This window comes from Euphorbia lathyris, chromosome 7 (assembly GCF_963576675.1).
Source record: "Euphorbia lathyris chromosome 7, ddEupLath1.1, whole genome shotgun sequence".
Classification (NCBI taxonomy): Eukaryota; Viridiplantae; Streptophyta; class Magnoliopsida; order Malpighiales; family Euphorbiaceae; genus Euphorbia; species Euphorbia lathyris.
In genome coordinates, this window is record NC_088916.1 from 62,433,779 (window position 1) to 62,456,322 (window position 22,544).

At 33.3% G+C, this 22,544-nt stretch overlaps 2 protein-coding genes across 2 annotated transcripts; one reads left to right on the forward strand and one right to left on the reverse strand.

Moving 5' to 3' along the window:
- The first annotated feature begins 3,179 nt into the window (after positions 1-3,179).
- On the forward strand, positions 3,180-4,630 carry LOC136200574 (uncharacterized). Its single transcript, XM_065990945.1, has 4 exons — positions 3,180-3,708; positions 3,854-3,916; positions 4,034-4,108; positions 4,199-4,630. Exons 1-4 carry the CDS (start codon positions 3,313-3,315, stop codon positions 4,478-4,480), a joined length of 816 nt encoding a protein of 271 aa, XP_065847017.1. The 5' UTR covers positions 3,180-3,312; the 3' UTR covers positions 4,481-4,630.
- Positions 4,631-18,609: 13,979 nt separating this feature from the next.
- On the reverse strand, positions 18,610-21,889 carry LOC136235180 (tubulin beta chain). The gene is made up of 3 exons (XM_066024730.1): positions 21,372-21,889; positions 19,722-19,991; positions 18,610-19,633 (listed from the first exon to the last, which is right to left on the reverse strand). Exons 1-3 carry the CDS (start codon positions 21,769-21,771, stop codon positions 18,954-18,956), a joined length of 1,350 nt encoding a protein of 449 aa, XP_065880802.1. The 5' UTR covers positions 21,772-21,889; the 3' UTR covers positions 18,610-18,953.
- Positions 21,890-22,544: the final 655 nt, after the last annotated feature.

The window sequence follows — 22,544 nt, forward strand, 5'->3', positions numbered from 1 at the left end:
TTAATCCGGAAGTTTGCCAAATAGTAACTGATATGGAATTGCAAAATTAATCGTGGATGTAGGTAATCAATTGATTACATACACTGTAGTATCAAACGCATATGATAAAAAAGAGACAGGCAAACGAGCATGATTTAATAGAGGTAGACCAGTTTTAACAATATAACGATGTTTTCTTTCAGCACAACCATTTTGTTCAAGTGTATAAGGACAAGAGGACCTCTGAAGTATTCTCTTATCTGAAAAATATTTTGTGAGGCATGAAACTCTCTCTCTCTCTCTCTCTCTCTCTCTCTCCCAAATCTGATTGAAAAGATTTAATTGGGAGTCCAAAATATTTTTTCACAAGTAAACGTAATTTAATAAAGGTGTCATACATATCAGATTTCTTTTTGATAAAGAAGATCCACGAATATTTTGTATAATGATAAAAAAAAAAGAACATAATATGAATAACCATCATGAGATTTAATATGCGTAGGACCCATACATGAACAAATCAATTCTAATGGTTGTTTAGCAAGATAACTAGATTTAACAAAGGGAAGTTTATGAATTTTGCTCAAGAACACAGTTCACAAAGAGAATCATTTTCATTATCTGAAGCTAAAATAACATTAGAAGAAACGAGTTTTCTAACTATTGAAATTGTTGCATGGCCAAAACGAGTATGTCACGTAGATAAAGCATCAAAGTTTATTGAAACTGGAACTGAAGCTTGAACCGGAAGGTAATATAAGTCATTTTTACTCTGTCCCTTAAGGATGATTTCCTTCATTGCCAAATCCTTTACAGAAAATTCAACAGAAATATTGTTAGAAGAAGTAAGAGATCTAACAGAGATTAGATTCTGAGAAGCTGAAAGAACAAATAACACATCTTTGAATTTAAGATTTTTCCTGTTCATCTTGTAATCAAAGGCACCAATAGAGTGGATAGGGAGTTTAGAACCATTACCTATAGTGACTTCTTCAGGACCGTGATATTTGGAATGAAGTGCAAGATTTTGCAAATCAGAGGTGAGATGACGAGTATCACCGATATCCATGACCGGATGCTCATTTCGATTAACAATTGCAAGATGACCGGAAGGTTGATTGTTCTATCGCTGGCTTTTATTGAAATTTGGTGAAGAACAATTACGAGAATAATGTACTTTATCATTACAGTTATAACATGTTATTGCATAGTAGTTGGTATTAAACACCAATGAATTCGAATTGTCGCATCTGGACTGAAATTGTTGTCCATATCCGAGGGATGCGCCTTGGTTATTAGACCGTCCACCATGGGACTGTCGTCCACTACCGCGCCCTCGTCCCCGGTTGTTGAATCCCCCACAAGAAACATACTGAGCAGATGGGGATATATTTAAATCCATTATCGTATCTCAAGCAAGTTGAATTTGTTCACTGATCAATAAACCAAAAAGGTTATCATAAGTGATAGGCTCGAGGCGAGCTTCCAAATAGCGACAAAATGTATGTAAGTAGCTCCAAGTCCTACAATAATAAAATCAACAAAATCATCTACAGTAGAACCTCTATAAATTAATAATGTTGGGACCATGAAATGTTATTAATTTATAGAAATATTAATTTATCGAGTATAAATTTACCGAACTGACCCAAGCTGGGACCAGAAAAAATTATTATTTTAAAAAAGTTATTAATTTATCGAGTATTAATTTATAAAGGTTTTACTTTATATTCATAAGATGTTGTAAGGCTGCCAACTGATCAAACGAAATTTTAGCCTTTTGCATATAAGTAGAAATAGGATCGTTATTTTTCTGAAGGGTGAGAAGTTGATTCCTTATTTGTCGAATTTGAGGACAGATGCCTATAGCAAAGGTTGTATGAAACTTGTCCCATGCTTCTTTGGTAGTGGCTGAACCCACTAACTGTGAGAGAATGTTATCAGATACGGACCTCTGGATAATTGCGAGGACTTGAGAATTCTGGGCTTCCCAATCATCTACATTCATGCCTGTTAGAGGGGCTGAGATCGAGATGTGAGAAAATAAACAGCCCCCTTTCAAAATATTGGTCACTTGGCTCTTTCATAGGAGAAAGTTAGAGGGGTGAAAATTTGATTGTGAAAAGGAAAGGAAAAATTGATCGATGGGGAAGAAGAAAAAAAAAAGAACGATCCACGACAGAATAATAACTGACAAAAAAAACGATAAGTGAGAACATAATTAATAATAACTGGTCTAGAAATAATAACTGACCCACGGCAGAAATAATAATTGACCAAGAAATAATAACTGATCCAGAAAAAAAAAACATGATGGGTGAGAACAGAATTTAGAAAACAACCTGAAAAGATTCTACAGATGACCGGAATACTTTGAGAATTAAACACTTAGAGCTCTGATATAGTATCTCACTGAAATAATTTTGTCTTACCTTTGATTAACGGAACACAGAATATGCATATAGACAGAGTTGGACAAATCTAAACCAACTCTAACTAGTAAACTAATTTCTAATACAATACCTAAACATAGTATACATGAACCTAATTGTATTCTAATATGACATCCTTATTAAATCCCTCAAAATAATATTAGCGAATCAATATTATACACTAATACATAACCCTTTTATAGTCATGAATGTGTACAATTATTCTTTTATTTTTTATTTTGTTTTAAGTTCTTTTATTTCTTGTAAATAATTCAATTTGGCTAATAAAATAATAATATGGAAAAAAAATAATTTTCAGATATATTAAGTGATAAAATGTGAGAAAAATAAATAGAGTCAAAACCGCACTGATAAAAAAATCTCTAAGAATCGAAATATGAGTATGAGTCACGAACAATTAATTACAATAGAAACTCATCGAAACAGGAAAAAGCATCACTAAATTCTTCAAAATAATACTATTAATTAATGTATCTAAAGATTTATTTGGACTAAATTGACCATCCATAGAACCTTTGAGGACCAATTTAACATTTATCCACTCTTGTTCTCTCCATTCTCGATTTCCTTCCATTTTAATCGTTACTGCATTTAATTGAAATAAAAAGAAAAAAAGGGGAAAATTTTGGAAAGTATAAACCCTAGGAAGAATAGGTTGAATCTCCCATTGAAAGACACGTGTCATACTAATGGATTTTGCTATATATAAAAAAACCCGTCTCCAAGCAACATAAACACACCATCACATCTCTCCTCCACACTCTGCCCTTCTCTCTTCTTGGTAAATCGAATCAAATCCAATCTTCTTCTTCTTCTTTCTACGAAACACTTCAATCAAACAGAGACTACTGAAGAAGAAGAAGAGGAAGAAGAAGAATCAATGAAACAGAGTAGAACCACCACCATCACCACCACCACTGACGCCTCCTTAAGGCTTAACTACGATATGGATGAGGATGAGATTGAGGTCGCCTCAATCTTGCTTGAACTTCCAAGCCTAATCGCTTCTCGAAATCGACTTCCATTATCGTGGCCTGCTTGGGGCACCAAACGGAAGAGATCTGCCGAAGAGTTCTCGTTGCTTCGCCGCGTTCGCTCCTCTAATTCGCCGCAATCCTCTTGTCAGGAGATTATTGCGCTTGATGTCCCTGTTGTTCAGCCTGAGAAGCCCGCCGCTAAAGTTAAGGCGTCTAGCCCTGCGACGCCGCTCTCTTTCTCTCCGAGCGAATCCGACGGGAAGCCGAAACGCTTGAAGAGAAAACTCTCCGTTAAGAAGGTTTGTTCTGTTGATTTGATTTTGTTCGTTAATCTCAATTTAGTTTGGATTTTATCTGCAATTTTCCAGTCGATTTTCATATTCCTGTTTTTGCGAAGTTTAAGTAAAATCTCCATTGCTCACCGATCTGTGGTCAATCTTGCAGAAGAAAGAAGAGTTGCTGGAAATTACAAAGGAATGCACCATAACCAATGAATCACTGAGAAAGGTGAGTTTTCATTTTATTTTTTATTCTATTTCCTTATTGATCTTGTGAATTTTGTCATTTTGTTAAGAATATCCGCTTCCGATAACTAAAAGAGAAACCCCTAAATTAAACATTCAGGAGGTAGAGCAGAGCAGGGAATACCTAATGCGTTTACAATCACAAAATTTTAACCTGAAAGCAAGAAAACAAGAGGTTTGTTTGTTTGTCTCTTTGTTTTTCCAAATCAATTCTATGTAATTTTCAGCGAATCGCCATTAAAACAAAATCGCTAAACTGTTACAGCTAGCACAAGGAAGTAAAAAGGAGAAAGATAATGATGCGCAGGTGGCAGTTGAAGTGAGGAGTAATAAATTGGAAGGAGAAGTGATGAATGAGAAAGTAGTGGGGGCAAGTGGGATTCCTGATCTGAACGTTTCGCTTCCTGTTTGGATGGAGTTTTTTCAGCCGTTAGATGATAATAAGAGTTTTACTAAAGCCATGGCTGCTCAAGCTAGACACAGAAGGATGCTGATTTGTAGGGATAAGAACATTACTATTACTAAATTACGAAACTCTCGTAAGTGAGATTTTCTTTTTCTTTTTCTTTTTCTTTCTTATTTTTTGTATATAATTAAATTCTATGAAAGAAAGAAAACTGTAAATCGGAGGAGCTAATTTCCAGCTCAGTTTACTTAGGAAATTTTTGTCCAATTAAATATTATTTTATTTTCCACATATTTATGAATTTGATTTATTTTATTTTATTTCGGGGAAGTAGTAATGGAAAGGGTCTGAATTTATGGGTCAACGTTTCTGTTAAAAGGAAATGAATGTGTAACGAATCTCATCCAAAACTTGAGGTTATGTTTGGGGTTAGGGGGATAATTAAGGTAAAGATGTTGGGCTTTAGAAAATTAAAAACAAAGAGTTACTTAGCTTTTATGCTCGTATGAATTCCGTTATGGATTAAAATCTTTCCAAGTTGGTTTTAATCATTAACTACAAAATAAATTGTTGAAATTTAATTATAATAAATGAATAAACAATTTAAAAATTATTTATTTATTTATTAAATAATTAAATTTTGAGTATTGATTGTATTGTATAATTAAAGGTTGAGATTTTGTAAACATGACTAATTTGAAAAGGTTTCAAACTCTCTCAAAACGGTGGAGTTTAATACATTTATAACTAATAGTTAAGATTTAATTAATTTTAAATTCGATCAAGAATTTTCAGTTTAACAATTAAATTTAGAAGGTAATCTTTTCATAAACATTAAATATGTGTTTGTGGATATAAAATCTAGAATAAATAATTAATATATGGTAGTGTAGTTATGCAATATAACATGATAGAAAATCTAATTGTCATAAGATAAAAAAAAAATATAATTAAAATTGTTGAAATTGTTCAATATTTACATAGACTGTCATTTAAATAAAATGTGGAAGTAGAATAGAAGTCGTGAGGTGACTTAAGTAGATCCAATAAAAAGCTACTCTAATAAACATTTTAGAGAAAAAAAAATAGCTAACGTGAAACTACTTTTTAAACACTAATCGTGTCATTGCCGATTTATCTCTTTAGTGTTTTTTTTAGTTCTTTTTTTTTTACCTAACACACTGTTTAATCTTTCTACTTTAAAAAATACATTATAAAATTTCTATCTATTATCAATATTAATTCTTTGGTCCTTCTATATATTTTTTTCTAGATTTTTAGCCGTTGTATTTGGCATAACAGACAGATAAAAAAAATAATAGAGTACCATGACCAATTCGTATTTACTATAGCTGTCTTGAAAGCTAAGATATATTCGGTTAAAAATCTAAAAAAAACTAGATAAAAAGACCAAATGGTTAATATTGGCAAAAGATATGGACCTGATAATGTGTTTTTTCAAAATAGGGAAACTAAACAGTGTGTTAGATAAAAAGAATGGAACTAAGAAATTACTTACCCATGTTTTTTTTGCTGACATTAATGTCGATCTAATAAATAAAGACCACACTCATTATATGTAAGAAACATAAGGTTCGTGCTTCGAAAATTGAGGTTTGGAGTAAACTTTGAGTTTTGAACTGTTTTTAGAAGTTTGACTAATCAAAATTTCTAATAATTATATTTGGTGAAACGCGATTTGAGATATCGGATTATGTTTAAACCGTTAATTTAGAAAAACTAGTTTATGAGATTTTTCAATTAGAGGATTGAAAATTTTATATTAAAAGACCTTTTTATCCCTACTTACTACTTTTTTTTTTACCTGAAAGGTGGGGAAGAACCCCAGAAACAAAACTACCTACAAACTAAACGGGGAAAAGACGATCCCGACCTATCACTAAAAAGAATATCTCGGATGCATGCAGGTGGTACACCACACCCTTGATGACCGAAATAAACTGTACCCGCAAAGTTCGTCATCCAATCAGTCGCACGATTACCTTCCCTATAAACGTGTTGAATTCTAACAATCCAGTTTTGAGCTAGCAGCTCTTTACATTTCCTGAGTAACCAAACATACTGATGACGAGGTTCGTTATTCTACAGAAGCCGAATCACCACTTGGGAATCTACTTCTATGATAATCTGCCGAAAATCCTTCCTCTAGGCAAGCTCTGGGCCGAAAAATAATCCCCACAATTCTGACAAAACCGCAATACAAACCCCTAGATTAGCCAAGAAGCCTCCTCTCCACTGACCAGTATCATCTCGGATCAGACTACACGTGCTTGCATAACCCAGATTTCCTCTACTTGCTTCGTCAAAATTAATTTTAACCATCCAACCTCGGGTGGCTCCCAACCCACATTTATCTCCATCCGAGATCGTCGAGCCCCCCTCTACGAAGCGAAAAGGCTGTAAAAAACCGAGGTTTTGCTCTGTAAGAAACTCAACTGATTAACCGACAAACGATAGTCCGGGGTTGAAAATTGCCTCATTTCTCCAGGGCCACAACCACCCAACTATCGTTGCAAACCATTTCTCCCATCGAACCCCTTCTCTCTGCTCAGTACAATCCAAATTAACACGAACCAAGGGTCTTAAATCTGCCGAATAAAAATCCATGATCTCTTGCTCTAGTCGCAGCAGATCCTAGACAGCTTTCGCGCGGTAGCAGTCACGAGCAATGTGCAGAGCAGTTTCCGGTTGGGAGCAAAAATGACAAATCGGATCTGTAGCAATATGTCGATAGACCCTAACAACATTGGATAAAATAAACTCTCTTGGCAATAACCAAACAAAGTAACAGATCTTGTTCCGGAACCCACAATTTCCAAATTAAGGAATAAAGAGGATCTAAGACCAGAGTGGCCCCAGTTCGTCTATGGAGATTATAAGCCAATGCCACCGTGAACTACCCCATAGGAGACACCGGCCAGCACCAGTCGTCCTGCTCAACACTCTCTAGAAAGTTCACACAAGAAGCGAGCTTTAAATATGAGAGAATTTATTAAATATGAGAGAATTTATTTCATTTAATTATTATTATTTTCGTTTGGAAATTCGAACAAATTGAAATCAATTGAATTGAGATCTATTGAAAATGAGGTTTTCATACATTTTTTAAAGATTTAATTCGAAAAACATGTATCAATTCAACAATATTTTATAGTTTTTTACTAAAATTTTAATTATTATTTTGTTCAATTGAATATAGAGGTATTTATATTAAATCCATATTTCTTCTTTAACTTTTATGTATTAATAACGGTTATTTTATGTATTAATAAAAATTTAAGTATATAGCATGTGTATATGACGCTTTTTTAGGATGTAATCAAGAATATGACGTATTAAACATTAATTTATTGTTGAAAAAACTATTTGTAATCTATGAAAAAGAATAAAAATTAAAAACTTATAATATAATAATGGGAATCAAATTACAATAGTAAATAATATATTTACATTTCTTATACCATATATCAAAGGTAAATCATCAATAAATTTGTAATTTCTACACTATAACTTGTCATCAACATTCTGGATATTGCTTTTACACTTCGGGCATATTCGATATCACAAACCTTCTGACAGATCAATATCTTTAATCTTTGCTCTACATGTGTCACGATCCATCCCACGAATCATGAACGGGTTAAGGAACGGATAAGCTCATGCTACCGTAACCCGTAGGAAGCCTTATATACAGTAAATAACTTTTAAAACATTTGATCAACCTTACCAACAGTCTTAATATATTTAAATATTAAATCCTTCAAAACACGGGTAATATAATTCTCAAACTGGTATTGTGGTTTAGAATTTGAAACTTAACATAATTCTCACAATAATCGTACTTAAATAAGATAAGTATATGCTGCCCGGAGGAAGATCTTGAGCTGCCACTGACTCCTAGTCACCTGATAAATTAGAGGAGTCAAACCTCCAATGTGAATTAATTATATGTAGTGCAGGACTAATTTAACATTCATAACCAAACACCATAATTAAATAATAATGTACATACAAATACTGATTTTTGCAAAATCGTTTTATAAATAGATAGGTGGTTTAGTACATATTGGACCTTAAATCTTAATACTCAATCCATAAGGCTCTCTTATATTTAATGACTGGGGACATAGAATAACTCAACCGATCATGCACTTGTTCGACTGGAGGATCGAGAATAACTCAACTGATTTCGTACCCAACCTCGTTTAATTCAATTCCAATATAACATATAGCCCAAGAATAACTCAACCGAGCTAATTTATAAACCATAATGTCAACAATAACTCGATAGTACCCGTATGCACAAGATCTTGATGTCTCTCACTAGAAAATATATGTCTATAACATGTATTTAATAATTATGTAAAAAATATTATAAATATATGACACTCTTTTATAAGTTAAAATAATATTTAAATTGGAATACTTATGAAACGAAATATAATGTATTCAAATGCTAAATTAAAAATGCAAAATATAATAATTAATTCACTAATTTCCCCTAGTTATCGGTCCTAGCTTCCAGGTCCGCTTATCGGATGAGTATCTAAAAGATAAAAAAAATATATTTAGAATTTACTCGTTTTATGAATTTTCTAGCGAAAAATTTGGTAAAGTCTCCTTTATAAAACGGACATCCACCTAGTATAACTAGGGTCAACCCTGTACAAAAATATACTTCTATATTCAATACAATCATAGTCCATCTCAGGACCTCACACTGCCATCAACAACGCGACTAGATATTAATTTTCCATGAACTCCACAATTATCAATAATTCTAATTTTTTACTCCCAAAATTACTCATCTCCAACCAGTATATAAACATTTATATTTATAATCCGTATTCATAATATATATATATTCCGATCAAATTAAATATACTCAATCCAATATGTCCTTAACCATTATTTCCAACTTATATATTTTTAAATTTATATGAATGAGGATCCAAAATTATATTTAAACCCCGATTAATTTCTTTTTTTCAATTTTACTCAACCAATGTATTTTCGTAATTTATAGTCTTATAGAGACTAAACAGTGAGGAATTTAGCCAAGGTCCAAGAATTAATATTGCTTCAAATAATATTTAGAATAGCCTGGAATTAATTAACTTAATTTTTTATAATATATTCGTATCTCACCAGAAAATATCACGGTCATCGGATTCTGCCCACCGGAAAATTTCAGATTAGTTGTTCAGAGAAACTAATTATACCACATTGCTCCTTGTAATTCCATTAGTCCAAAAACGCTTTCAAAATACCCAAATTTGGTCAAAATTTTGAAAAATCGATAGATTTTGTACTTTCTTCGCGTAGCTTTGATGACCCCAAAAACACTTTGCGTGCATGCAACCCACCATATTCATAGGTAATGCAGCCTCATGAGTTCAGTTCCAGCGTTAGAATTGCAAAACAAATGAACATTGGATAGAGAAATAGAAGGGATAACAAAAGTGACGAATTTTCTCTATCTAATTTTTAGAAAAAACTCAAAATCTCACACTAGAAATTAGATGTTCACGTAGCTAGAGTTTAGAGCTTCGATTTAGTAGAAACATTGTGAAAAAATGGATTGTGTGAGGAACAACAAGATAAAATGATTTTTGAAAGGAAGAAGGTGCAAATACTGAAGTGCAGAATTTCATTTCCCTTATTGATTGGTAAATTTCATATTAGTCCTTATATTTATAATATCTTTTAAAAATAACTATATTTTTAACTCTTTCTAACTAATTCCTAATTTAACTTGACTAGCAAATCAAATTAAATATATGTTGGGTACTACACATCCATGAATAATCTATTAAAAAACAAAAGAATTTTCTTTGTAGCACACATTTTTGGGGTAAATTACATACATGGTGTACAACATTTACCTGTTATCACACTTTGGTGTACAACCTTTAATTTTGCACACTAAAGTGTACAACCTTTTGGTGACCTCCCACTAAAGTGTACAGCCGGTATTTATGACTTGTCAACGCAAGTCAACGTTGCCACGTCAGCATTTTGACCACTTTAAAAGTCAAAAATTCACCTCCCTAACATGGATTTACTAAAATACCCTCATCCCTTCCAAATTGAAAAAAAAAGTATAACCCACTCTCTCTCCCTTCCATTTCTCTCTCTAACTCTTCTCTTTCTCTCTCTCTAGAAGCTTTCAATCTCTCTATCTTTCCCTTTCTCTCTCTAACTGTTTTCTCTCTCTAACTGTTTCTCTCTCTAGAAGCTTTCAATCTCTCTCCCTTTCCATTTCTCTCTCTAATTTTTCTCTCTATTTATCTGATTCTTACATCAATTTAAGCACGAAGTGAATATTCGTCTTGCTAAAGCTCATGTTATTTCTGTTCTTGCTGAATTTTCTACCATTTCCCAAATTAAGCACATCAATTTGGAAGCTCGAGTAGGTTTTAGCTCTGCTTTTGCTAAAGGTCTCGTTCAGGAAGCTAATTCCATTTCTGCTGATTATCTTATTCTTCGTGGTCTTAGAAAAACATCAAACAGGTATGAAAAATTTCAATACATATATATTTATTTGTTATTTCCAATATTGTCATTTATAACTTTTTTTTCTTTTTTTAGAAGTTGGAATGGAGCTATTAGCTACTGTCTTAAATATACCCCTGAAAGCTGTACAGTGGTTTCAATTGGGAAATATGAAAATCCTCCGCAAGATTTAGACTCGGCTACTGTAAAAGGCAAGTTTCATCAAGAAGCGTACTAGATGAAGAATCTCAGAGCACAAAAGAAGAAGACATCATCAGCTTTGAAGGATCGATAAACAGTACAAAGTATTCCCCGCATTCTCTAACGAAAACCGAATCGAAAAGAAGGTATCAAATTCCAGGATGTAAACTTATCTCATCAATCTTCGCTTCGCCTCTACGAAGAAGAAAAGAAAGTTTTTCCAGCAAAGAAAATCAGCAGCAACATCCTTTGATGAATTGTTTCAGCTAAGAAGAGATTGCAAATGCAACAAACAATTTTCACCCTGGTAAGAAATAATTAGCAATTAAATAATAATGATTATGTTGAAGTAAATGTGTGTTGATTAAGAGAAGATAAATATGATATGAACAGATAATATGGTGGGGAGAATGATCATATTAATTTCTATGAAGCATCTTCGTTTCGTTTTGGTTGTATTAATTTCCAGAATGAGGTTAAGGGCTGTAACTTGTTGTAAGAATCAGATAGATAGAGAGAAATGGAAAGGGAGAGAGATTGAAAGCTTCTAGAGAGAGAAAACAGTTAGAGAGAGAAAGGGAAAGATAGAGAGATTGAAAGCTTCTAGAGAGAGAGAGAGGAGTTAGAGAGAGAAATGGAAGGAGAGAGAGAGAGTGGGTTATACTTTTTTTTCAATTTGGAAGGGATGAGGGTATTTTAGTAAATCCATGTTAGGAAGGTGAATTTTTGACTTTTAAAGTGGTCAAAATGCTGACGTGGCAACGTTGACTTGCGTTGACCGGTCATAAATACCGGTTGTACACTTTAGTGGGAGGTCACCAAAAGGTTGTACACTTTAGTGTGCAAAATTAAAGGTTGTACACCAAAGTGTGATAACAGGTAAAGGTTGTATACCACATATGTAATTTACCCCATATTTTTGTAAAACAACTTCGGCAGTGTGAATACCAACCTCCACCTGATGAACAAGTTCAATGTTCTTGTGTTACATGTAAACAAAACATTTTTAATAATTTTAAACTAAGCCATTAAATATTTCTTCATAAAAAAACCATGGGGTTGTGATAGAGTGGTAAAGGCTCCTCCTCCCTTAACCAAAGGTCCAGGGATCGATCCTCGCCTTTGGGAATGGAAAGAATTTCCGTGGCTAGCAGTCCCACCCATAGAGGTGCAAACCATCTGCGAAAGTGAATAGCCACTGATGTCGGCGGTGGATACACTTACGAACCAAAAAATATTTCTTCATAAAAGGATCATAGAAGACGAATTGGGACATTTTTGAGTTATCTGTAACACATGAAAGGGTCTGAACTTGACTCTTATTAATAGTCATGCAATAGCAAATTCTAATTGGAAATTTCTAACACTGCAAAACAAAGGGCAATAGTTCGGGTAAATTACATGTATGGTGTACAATTTTTGTTCTATTTCACATTGTGGTATATAATCTTTAGTTTTGCATATAAAAATGTACAATCTTTCAGTGACCTCCCATTAAAGTGTACAGCCGGTAATTGTGACCGGTCAATGCAAAATCAACGCACCACATCAACAATCCATAAAGACTAAATTGTTGGTGTGACGTGTTGACTTTGTGTCCACCGGTCAACTTTTGACTTTTATGGAGGTTAAATTGCTGACGTGGTGTATTGATTTCATGTTGACCTGTCACAATTACCGGTTGTGCACTTCAGTGAGAGGTCACCAAAAGGTTATATATTTTTATGTGTAAAATTGAAAGTTATATACCAAAATATGAAATATGATAAAGATTATACACCACGTATGTAATTCTTAGTGTGCCAACATGCATTCATTTATTGCCATGTGTAATACGATTCTTAGTTATTATAATATCTATATATTGTAAGTAACTGAACAAGTATATTTTGATTCAAATTTGGAGTATTTTTGGTTGATTATTGCTAGAGTAGAGAATAAAAACAAAAGAAATTATGGAAGAATTTATTTGCTTCCTTTTTATTCTCTTGCTAATTCATATAGAATGAAAAATTTGGAGGTAAGGGAAACTCGAAGTCTTTTCATTTTGGGTTTTTATTTGAAGGTCCACATTCAATCTGCTTATCGATTAGGATTAAAACTTATATTTCCTCATATTTGAGGGATTTTTCATCATTTGGGGAGTCTATTGAGAATGCTCAACTAAGGCTAGATTTCCGTTCTGACTAATTGATTTGGTATCTCTAATTACTAATCCATAGTTAAATAAAGTGGATATCTCAATTAGACAATTTGATCCCCTAAATCCCTACAATAAGCCTCATTGTTTGATAATCTAATTTGAATATCTTTAAGTAAAGAGATTACCAAATCAACTTGCGAGATTGATTGTTCTTGTAAATATTGGTCATCTATATAAGAGCATGTCTAATGGTGGCACCACCAAAGTGGTGCCACCTAGACATAAATCAGGCCCAGAAGTAACAAGCCAGTAGAGGCTATGTAACTTTAGTATTTTTTTGAGCCAAAATAAATTTAAAAATAAATAAAGAATGATTAAATTATTAATTAAAAGTAAGGTAGTGGAGGCTTTGGCCTTGTTCCTTCGTACACTCACAAAAAGAACAAAAATATTAAAAAATTTATGGTGGCAGACAAAGGTCACAAAGTTCAAAATTTTCAAGTTACTACTGTATGTAACTTACATAAATTGGGGATAATGATATAACTTGCACTCTAATAGTTGGGTGTTGCAAGCAACAAGCTTGCAACACCCATTAGAGTTGCTCTAATAACCCCATATATAATGGTCATAAGCCATCACATCATGGAAGAGGCAACAAAATAAAAAATATTCACACAAAAATGATATTCACAATTTCTCAAATTAACAATGAAAGCTTTGGTTTGAAATTGCTAGAAAAATAAATCATCGGCAACGATGCCAAAGTCTTGATACGCCTAAAGCTAACGCTTAAAGACTAAGTAAGGGATACTAATACCCCATTGTTATCAAGTAACAATCTAGGTGTAAGTCTAGGTATCAAATCAAACGAGATTTATACCACAAGTGTCAAACTACTCGATTTCGGATTGTTATTCAATCGACTATTAACTTTGAATTTGTTGTTTATGTATAAACTACTCTTAATTCTAACCAGTGAACAGACTTGCAAATACTCCTTATAGGTGAAAATGGTGATAGAGAATTTAACACAAAAGAATAACAATTCAAGTAAGTAATCAAGTACACAATGAACGTGTCACATCTGTGTCCCTAATTTTAGTTATTATACCCTAATATTATGTTACATTATATTTATTTATTGATTGGAGAGCTAATTGGGTATTATGGATATAGTTTGGAAACAAATTTCATACTTTAAGTGTAAAATTAAAAGTTTAGGATAAGTTTTAAAAGAAGTTAAAGTTTAGAGGGACCAAAGGGACATTTTCTAATATTGGCTATATTTCGGATACCAAATGAGTGAAATAAAAAAAAAAATCACAATTTCAAATTATTATTTGTTCATCTCCTCCATATTTTCTCCATTAATCTCAAATTACCCAACTACATTGATCTTATGATATATGGAGTTTGTGTGGTCCGATTGAGCCGATTTTTTTACAGTAGGTTCTAGACATCCTAATACATATTGTGGTCGATGTGATTTTGATTTGGAGATTTCTATCATAGATTCGTCCTAAGCAGACTAGAGGGAAAGATTTGAGGCTTAATGTGTTTATTTTCTCAATTATTGCTAAAGTAAGTAACTATCAACTACCCTTTTAAGTTTTTATGTATATATATATGTATAAATCACTCCATATTTTCCAGAAATTAAATTTTTGTGGTGATTTTTACCATGCATTTGATTAAATGTGGTTTTTATGATTAGTTTTAATATGAGTTTAAACTATGTGCAAGAATATATACATATACATCTTTGCATGCAAAATTCTACTTATAATATGAATATATGTATGCATGATTTGAGTTTTGTTTTGATGAACTTAGTATATTTGATTAATAGTTATGAAAGATTTGATATTTTGAGGAGTAGAATTTAAAGAAAAATGTGTTGAGAAACTTTATTGATAATTAATTTATGAAGAATGGTATATGTATATATTAAGTGATTTTCTATAAGTTTATTTCTTAAAGTATATTTTAGTTTTAATTAAAGATTGTTAAAGTAGTAATTTTGATGAATTTGTGATTTATTAAAATAAAGTTTTTATATATGATGATTTATGTGCTTATTTTTAAGAAATTGAAGTTAGTATTGATAAGTATATTTTTTTAAATTATTTATTGGTGATTTTAGTTCAATAATGAAGTATGATTTAATATTTTGGAAATTGATTGAGGAAAGTACTTGGAAACTTTATGATGTTGATTTATGATATATTTCTGATTTTAAGTTATATTATGAATTATAATATTTTTAGTATCCATCAAGAGTAATCCGGATAGGTGGCTTTAATTAAAGTCTGTATTTAGTGAGAAATACGGCTTGTGTACACAGTTGAAAGACCTATCAAGTATGGCAAAGAAGTGTTGAGTAAGACCATGCGGGTTAGGCAAAATTATGAGATATCTCGATTCTATTATATTGTGGGGATTGATACATATGGGGATGATCTCTCGGATGGATACGATTTGCGAAATATTTATTGATATACGATTTGTGAAGTAATTATTGACATACGATTTGTGAGGTATTTATTGAGATACAGTTGATGAAGCTTTTATTAAGATACAGTTTATGAAGTATTTATTGAGATCCAGTTTATAAAGTATTTATCGATATACAGTTTATGAAGTATTTATCGGAATACGATTTATGAAGTATTTATAAATTTACGGTTGCTTTGAGTAAATGGTTAATTACGAACCTATTTATTTTGTATAGTTGAGATTTTAAACAAATAAAATATATATAGCTATTTTGGATATGATTTTTATATTAAGTATTTTAATACAGTGATTTACGTTTTGACTATGTGTGGTATTTTGAGAATTGATAGCAAGCTTGATATTTTAAATTGCATAATTGGTTAAAGGTACTATTTGGAGTATTTTATTATGGTTTAGTCCATAAAAAGGATCATTTTTAAGAATATGAATTTTATATGATGTATTTTGGAAATTAAAATATATATATAGTTATTTTGAGTATAAGTATTTTATGTAGTTGATAATTACTTACTGAGATTTTTGTCTCACCTTTTTAAACGTTTTAATGTTTTTAGGTGAGAAAGTACAAAATAGAGAGAAGGTTACCGACCGATTAAGCGAGGATCGGAAGTGTTGCTTATTGTTAGAATTATCATTAGAACTTTAGTATTTAATGGTAATATGATGAAGTTGGTATATATGTTGAGATTTTAATGTAATAGGAATATGGATTTGTTTAGAATATACATTTAAGAGAAATACATAGAAAATTGATATTTATGATATTTGGAGACTATTAAGTGTTGATTGTGATCTTTCTATTTCACGCCCAATGTCGATTGAGGTCGTTTAGGGTCGGGTGTGACAGAACGTGCAAGGATGATTAAAGTAACCTATCGATCTCATGATGGACTTAGCCTCGAGATTCCCTAATTACAGGTGAAGCTAACTATCAATGATTTCAAAACTAGGGCTCGTAACTCGAGGTGTTTTCAATACCTATAATTGTATTATACCTAAGTTAGTCAATCAAAGCAAGAACAAGAAGTAAAACAAGCTCGATAGAAATAAATACTAAAATTTTATATAATTAAATGATGGGAAAAATTCAATCTTTACAAACAAGCCTAACATTTAGAAAGATCACAACTAAGTTAACAAGATAAAAAGGGAAGAGAATTCAACCCTTTAAACTAGCTTCCTCACTGAAGTCGCCGTTTCTAACTTGGAGGAGAAATTCTCGAGATTAAGGATTTATGAAGCACTGATACTTCTAAGAGGTTGGTGTACGCGTATCGGGATACTCTGGAGATATGGATACACGGGGGATATGTACAGGATATGGAAAAAAAAATTATATGTATACCCGTTTTCCTTTTTTCTTTTAATTGTGGAAATACGCAAAGGATACGCAATGATACTTTAGAGATACGTTTCAGAGTTAATTAGGTAAGGGTTTTTTAAATAACTTTACAAATATAAGAGTTAATATATTTGACAAGTTTCTTCTTCTCTTTTCAATTCTTGCATTAAAAGTTCTCAAAAATATTCTAAATATTCATAACATTTAAAACAGTACAATTTAATTATATAAAAATAGTGATAAAGTAATATGTACATATGTAGTAGAGATGGCAGAATTTATGACTGAGAGAATCTAATTAATTATTTTTCAAATAGACTTAACTTGTCAAGGCTAGCAGTAAAATTATTTTTAGTCGCTAACATTAAGAAGAAATTTGTACCATTAAATTGGATTAAACTTCTGTTTGGGGTAAAAATTAGACTTAATTTCATGGGTGGTCATGGTTGAAAAATATTTTCAATCAAGGGGCTGTTTCTCAATCATGGTTGAGAAATGTAACCATTCCGACGCACCTGGCGCCGGAATGGTTACCACTGCGCAAGGTTCACTTGCGCAGTGAACCATTCCCGTGATGATGGGTGAATTTTGTTTTGTACCCATTCCGGCGTCAGGTACGCCGGAATGGGTACAAAATAAATTGACCCATCCTTTCACCTACACAAAGCAAAGATTATTAATGAATATTTAATAATTTGCGCAGGAATATTGTACCCATTCCGGCGTACCTGATGCCGGAATGGGTAAATTTCTACGCAAAGCACTTTTGTAACCATTACGGCGTACCTCTTGCCGTAATGGTACAAAAAAATTAACCAAGGTCAGAAAACAGCCCCTTTTATTGAATAATTTTCTAACCATTACCAATTATGTAATTATTTATAATTTTGACCCCAAACAAAGGTTTAATCCCATTAAATTTGCTCTGGACTATTAGAAATATTTTTGTACATTATTCCTAGTTTTAATCCTCTTTTTTATACATACTTTTAAATTTCCTTTAAAAAAAATAACCATGGTTGAGTGGCAGCAATAAAAGGGCTTAGCTCTAGTTGAATCAAGATCGTTATTTGACGTTGATGATAGAGACTTCTTATCCTTTACGAGAACTCCCAACATTTGAATTTTTTCATCTTCTTCTTTGCTTGGTACAACCACAGCAGTCTTTAATTGAAGAAAACGACACTCCATATTGGCCTTTCGTTTTAGAGAACACGTTGATGTTTTTAATCTGCTAATAGCGCCCACATAAGATAGCTTCGCATATATATAATTAATGATTTTCCAAAATTTTGATAAACCAATGGAATTATTAAACCAAATTCTTTGTTTTCGTCCAAATCGAAGTTAACTTCATTTCATCTGTTTGAAGAACACCATTCATTTTTGGATGATTGTAATGCCTTGCTGTGTAATAGTTACGACACCCAATAACTTATTTTCTAAATGGTCTCTGATTCTTTTCCAACATTCCATACCCTAACGTACTGCTACCAAATATTGCTCAACGAAGTAATGCATCATGCATAAACTGTAGCATTTTGTGGATGATAAAAGAGCAGGCATACATATAAAAAAAATCCAATATTTGTACAAATGAAATTCATTGATATTTAAGAACATTCTAGTTTAAATTTCAATGCAGTGCACACATCCCTCAGCAACCCCACTTGGAAAATCCACCGGCCCTCTCCTTCCTCTTCTTTTTGAATCAAACATGAAAATTTCTTATTCATACGCTTGATAGAGAAACCTGACATTATCACCTTAAAACAGAAAATCAAAACAATACAGAAACACATGAACAGTCATATGAAAGACAGATAGATAGATACAAAAAGCCCATCAAACCTCATCCCAGTTCAGCAAAAATACCCATATTCCACAAGTTCTTAGCCTTCATAATTCTCTTCCACGCCTTCATCCTCATAATCCCCATCCTCCTCAGCAGTTGCATCCTGGTATTGCTGGTATTCTGCCACCAAATCATTCATATTGCTCTCAGCTTCAGTGAACTCCATTTCATCCATGCCTTCCCCAGTGTACCAATGCAAGAAAGCCTTGCGACGAAACATAGCAGTGAATTGCTCACTTACCCTCCTGAACATCTCCTGAATTGATGTGGAGTTCCCTACAAAAGTCGATGCCATCCTCAAACCCATTGGAGGAATATCACAAACACTAGACTTCACATTGTTGGGTATCCACTCCACAAAATATGATGAATTTTTGTTCTGCACATTAATCATCTGTTCATCAACCTCTTTGGTGCTCATCTTTCCCCTGAACATAGCCGAGGCAGTTAAGTAGCGGCCATGGCGAGGGTCAGCAGCACACATCATGTTCTTGGAATCCCACATTTGCTGAGTTAGCTCGGGCACAGTGAGGGAGATGTACTGCTGAGACCCACGTGAAGTCAGTGGTGCAAATCCTACCATAAAGAAGTGAAGACGCGGAAATGGGATCAGGTTCACAGCAAGCTTCCGAAGGTCTGAATTGAGCTGTCCTGGGAACCTCAGGCAGCATGTTACACCGCTCATTGTTGCAGATATCAAGTGATTCAGATCACCAACTGCAGAATTAATAACAAATAAGACAAGCTTTAATATCATGGGATCTGATATTATAATACTTAATCTAATACTCAATTTATAACTTACAGCTTGGAGTGCTAAGCTTTAGGGTCCTGAAGCAGATATCATATAGTGCTTCATTATCAAGTACCATGCATTCATCAGCATTCTCTACCAACTGATGCACAGAGAGAGTAGCATTGTAAGGCTCCACAACTGTGTCTGAGACCTTTGGTGAGGGGAAAACAGAGAATGTAAGCATCATCCTGTCTGGGTATTCCTCTCTGATCTTTGAAATGAGTAGAGTCCCCATGCCAGAGCCTGTGCCTCCTCCAAGTGAGTGGCATACCTGAAAACCTGTTAACAGAAATTCCAACAGATTAATTCTCTCGTCATAGACATCGGACAGGATAGAGTTTTATAACTAAGAACCCAGGGGCACTAACCTGTAGTAAGGAGGAAGAAAAAGCTACAAGTTTATTTAACTTATCAAATTTTTTAATCTCTACATTAAATTACATCCTAATTTCCAATCACTAATAAAAATACCTCTTTTTATTCTCTTTTGTGCTTTAAGTGATTGTTGGCAAAGACAGTAATAAAAGCAGCACAACAGTAACAAAAACAAATAAAAGGAAAGATAATCGAGCATAAACATCAAGGATCATAGTTAAGGTTATGGTGAGGTTTGTTGTAATTCTAAGGCAGATACCAAAGCCTTTCAAATAGCAAAACACTTCTAATCTTTTCCAAACTGAAGATTGGACAGATAAAGATTCTGGTAAATGCATTTACGTGCATAACTTTCTTTCCCCCACTATTTCACATGCGTTGCATAACTTTCTTGTACTGAGCTGAATGATCTAGATGAAGTTTACCATTGACTGATGACAGCGTCCCAACCTAAGAGAGAAATGTTGGTGCGGTCCTAATATCGGGGCAGTGGCCCATAACAGTCATGATTTATTACAAATGAGAGATTATCAGATTTGCATCTGCTTATCTTATCTTTACCAAATACGTATCAGGAAACACAAAAGGAACAACAAATATGATATATTTTATTTCTTCTATCCTCCACACCAGACAAAAAGAAGCCTATTAGTACATATACAGCTCATCTTTATCATAGCGACAAGAAAGAATAATTAATCGAGCACCTACTTCCAAAAATGATAAACTGATTAAGCACCAAAAAAGAGTGATAGATGTCTGGCCCACATCATATAAATTATACAGTAAATGTTAAAGACAGGGAAGGCCACTAATGAAATAATGCGCAAAATTAAGAAGATTGGTGAAGGTACATTGTTAGTTTTGGTGGATTACTGAAAGCACTAATGAAAGATACACCGCAACTTCGATAAGAGAAAGTATCTCACGAGTCACAACGGCGAAAAGATGAATATCAAAAACAGCAGAACAATAATTGCACTGAAACAGGCATGCTTGTAAAATATATAAACTCGTTAATCTCAGAAGATTATACATAAAGTTCAATAGATCATTAAACCAGATGAAAAACATGCTTTCGGAATCACATTATCCTAAACGCCTTCTTTAAATATAAATAATGCGCAATTAACCTAGTGATACACTAAATCCAGATGCATTATGCAAATTCACTGATTCCTACACTAGCAAAAGATTCGGCGAAAAATTCAGATCGTTCACTATCTTAAAGCAAGAAAATAGAGAACAAAATGGAAAAGAAAATGAAATCCAAATCGAAATTACCTTGCAAGCAATCACAGTTCTCAGCTTCCTTACGAACAACATCAAGAACGGCATCAATCAACTCAGCTCCTTCAGTATAATGACCTTTCGCCCAGTTATTACCCGCACCAGACTGGCCAAACACGAAGTTATCAGGCCTAAAGATCTGTCCATAAGGACCAGATCTGATACTATCCATAGTACCAGGTTCAAGATCCATGAGAACCGCCCTAGGAACATACCTTCCACCGGAAGCCTCATTGTAATACACATTAATTCTCTCAAGCTGGAGATCCGACGAGCCATCTCCCTTATACCTTCCGGTAGGATCGACGCCATGTTCATCGCAGATAACCTCCCAGAATTTGGAGCCGATTTGGTTACCACATTGGCCGCCCTGAATGTGTAAGATTTCTCTCATTGTGATCTAGATTGAGAAAGAACAGAGAGAAAAAAAGAAAAGAAAATCTCGCCTGGCGATTTGAGAGAAATGAGTAGGTAGTTTTTTTCAGAGAGAAAAGGGTATATGAAGAGAGTGGGGACGGAAAACCGGAGGACAAGATGGTAAAAATAGAGAGCGGGATATTTTTGAAGTGTGTCGTTTAGAAGAAGGGTGCACCAGCTAACTGCCTGCCTTACAGGGGGTGCGCATGTTAAGAAGATGGGACCCGCATTGCCCGCAATGGATTGGGGGGTTATGCATCTACCTCTCTGGATGTCGGTGTTTGGTTAGCATCTAGTGGATATACTGTAAGTTGGGAGTGAGTGGGTGAGAGTAACCGTTGATCTTCTTTTGTTACGACGCGCAGTGAAACTGAATGGACGGACAGGATCATAAATGGGAGGGGGACCGTTCTTTTCAACTGTTGATCTTCTCCTAAGACCATCCACAATTTTTCAACTATAGAGAATACCAATGAATCAATTTGTTCCCTGAAATTATTTCTTATGGAGTCCATTGACGCTTTTGAATAAAATTTAATTTACATTTTTACAATGTTATAAGAATCGGACCGGACATCAAACCGGATTGATGACTGGGTTACGGGTCACTTGGTCGGACCGGATGGCTCGGATTGATCGAACCGGATGACGTAATAAATAAATAAATAATATTTATATATATTAAATATATATAATTAATTTAAAAATATTTTTATACATTATATATATCCAAAATAAATTATAAACAAC

What these genes read in the sequence shown, in the direction of transcription:
- LOC136200574 (XM_065990945.1), top strand. Translation starts at nt 3,313, where the DNA reads ATGAAACAGAGTAGAACCACCACCATCACCACCACCACTGACGCCTCC. An exon ending in GAAAACTCTCCGTTAAGAAG is followed by an intron (nt 3,709 to 3,853) that starts GTTTGTTCTGTT and finishes TCAATCTTGCAG; the next exon opens with AAGAAAGAAGAGTTGCTGGA. An exon ending in TGAAAGCAAGAAAACAAGAG is followed by an intron (nt 4,109 to 4,198) that starts GTTTGTTTGTTT and finishes AAACTGTTACAG; the next exon opens with CTAGCACAAGGAAGTAAAAA.
- LOC136235180 (XM_066024730.1), bottom strand. Translation starts at nt 21,771, where the DNA reads ATGAGAGAAATCTTACACATTCAGGGCGGCCAATGTGGTAACCAAATC. An exon ending in GAACTGTGATTGCTTGCAAG is followed by an intron (nt 19,992 to 21,371) that starts GTAATTTCGATT and finishes TTCTGTTAACAG; the next exon opens with GTTTTCAGGTATGCCACTCA. An exon ending in AAAGCTTAGCACTCCAAGCT is followed by an intron (nt 19,634 to 19,721) that starts GTAAGTTATAAA and finishes TTAATTCTGCAG; the next exon opens with TTGGTGATCTGAATCACTTG.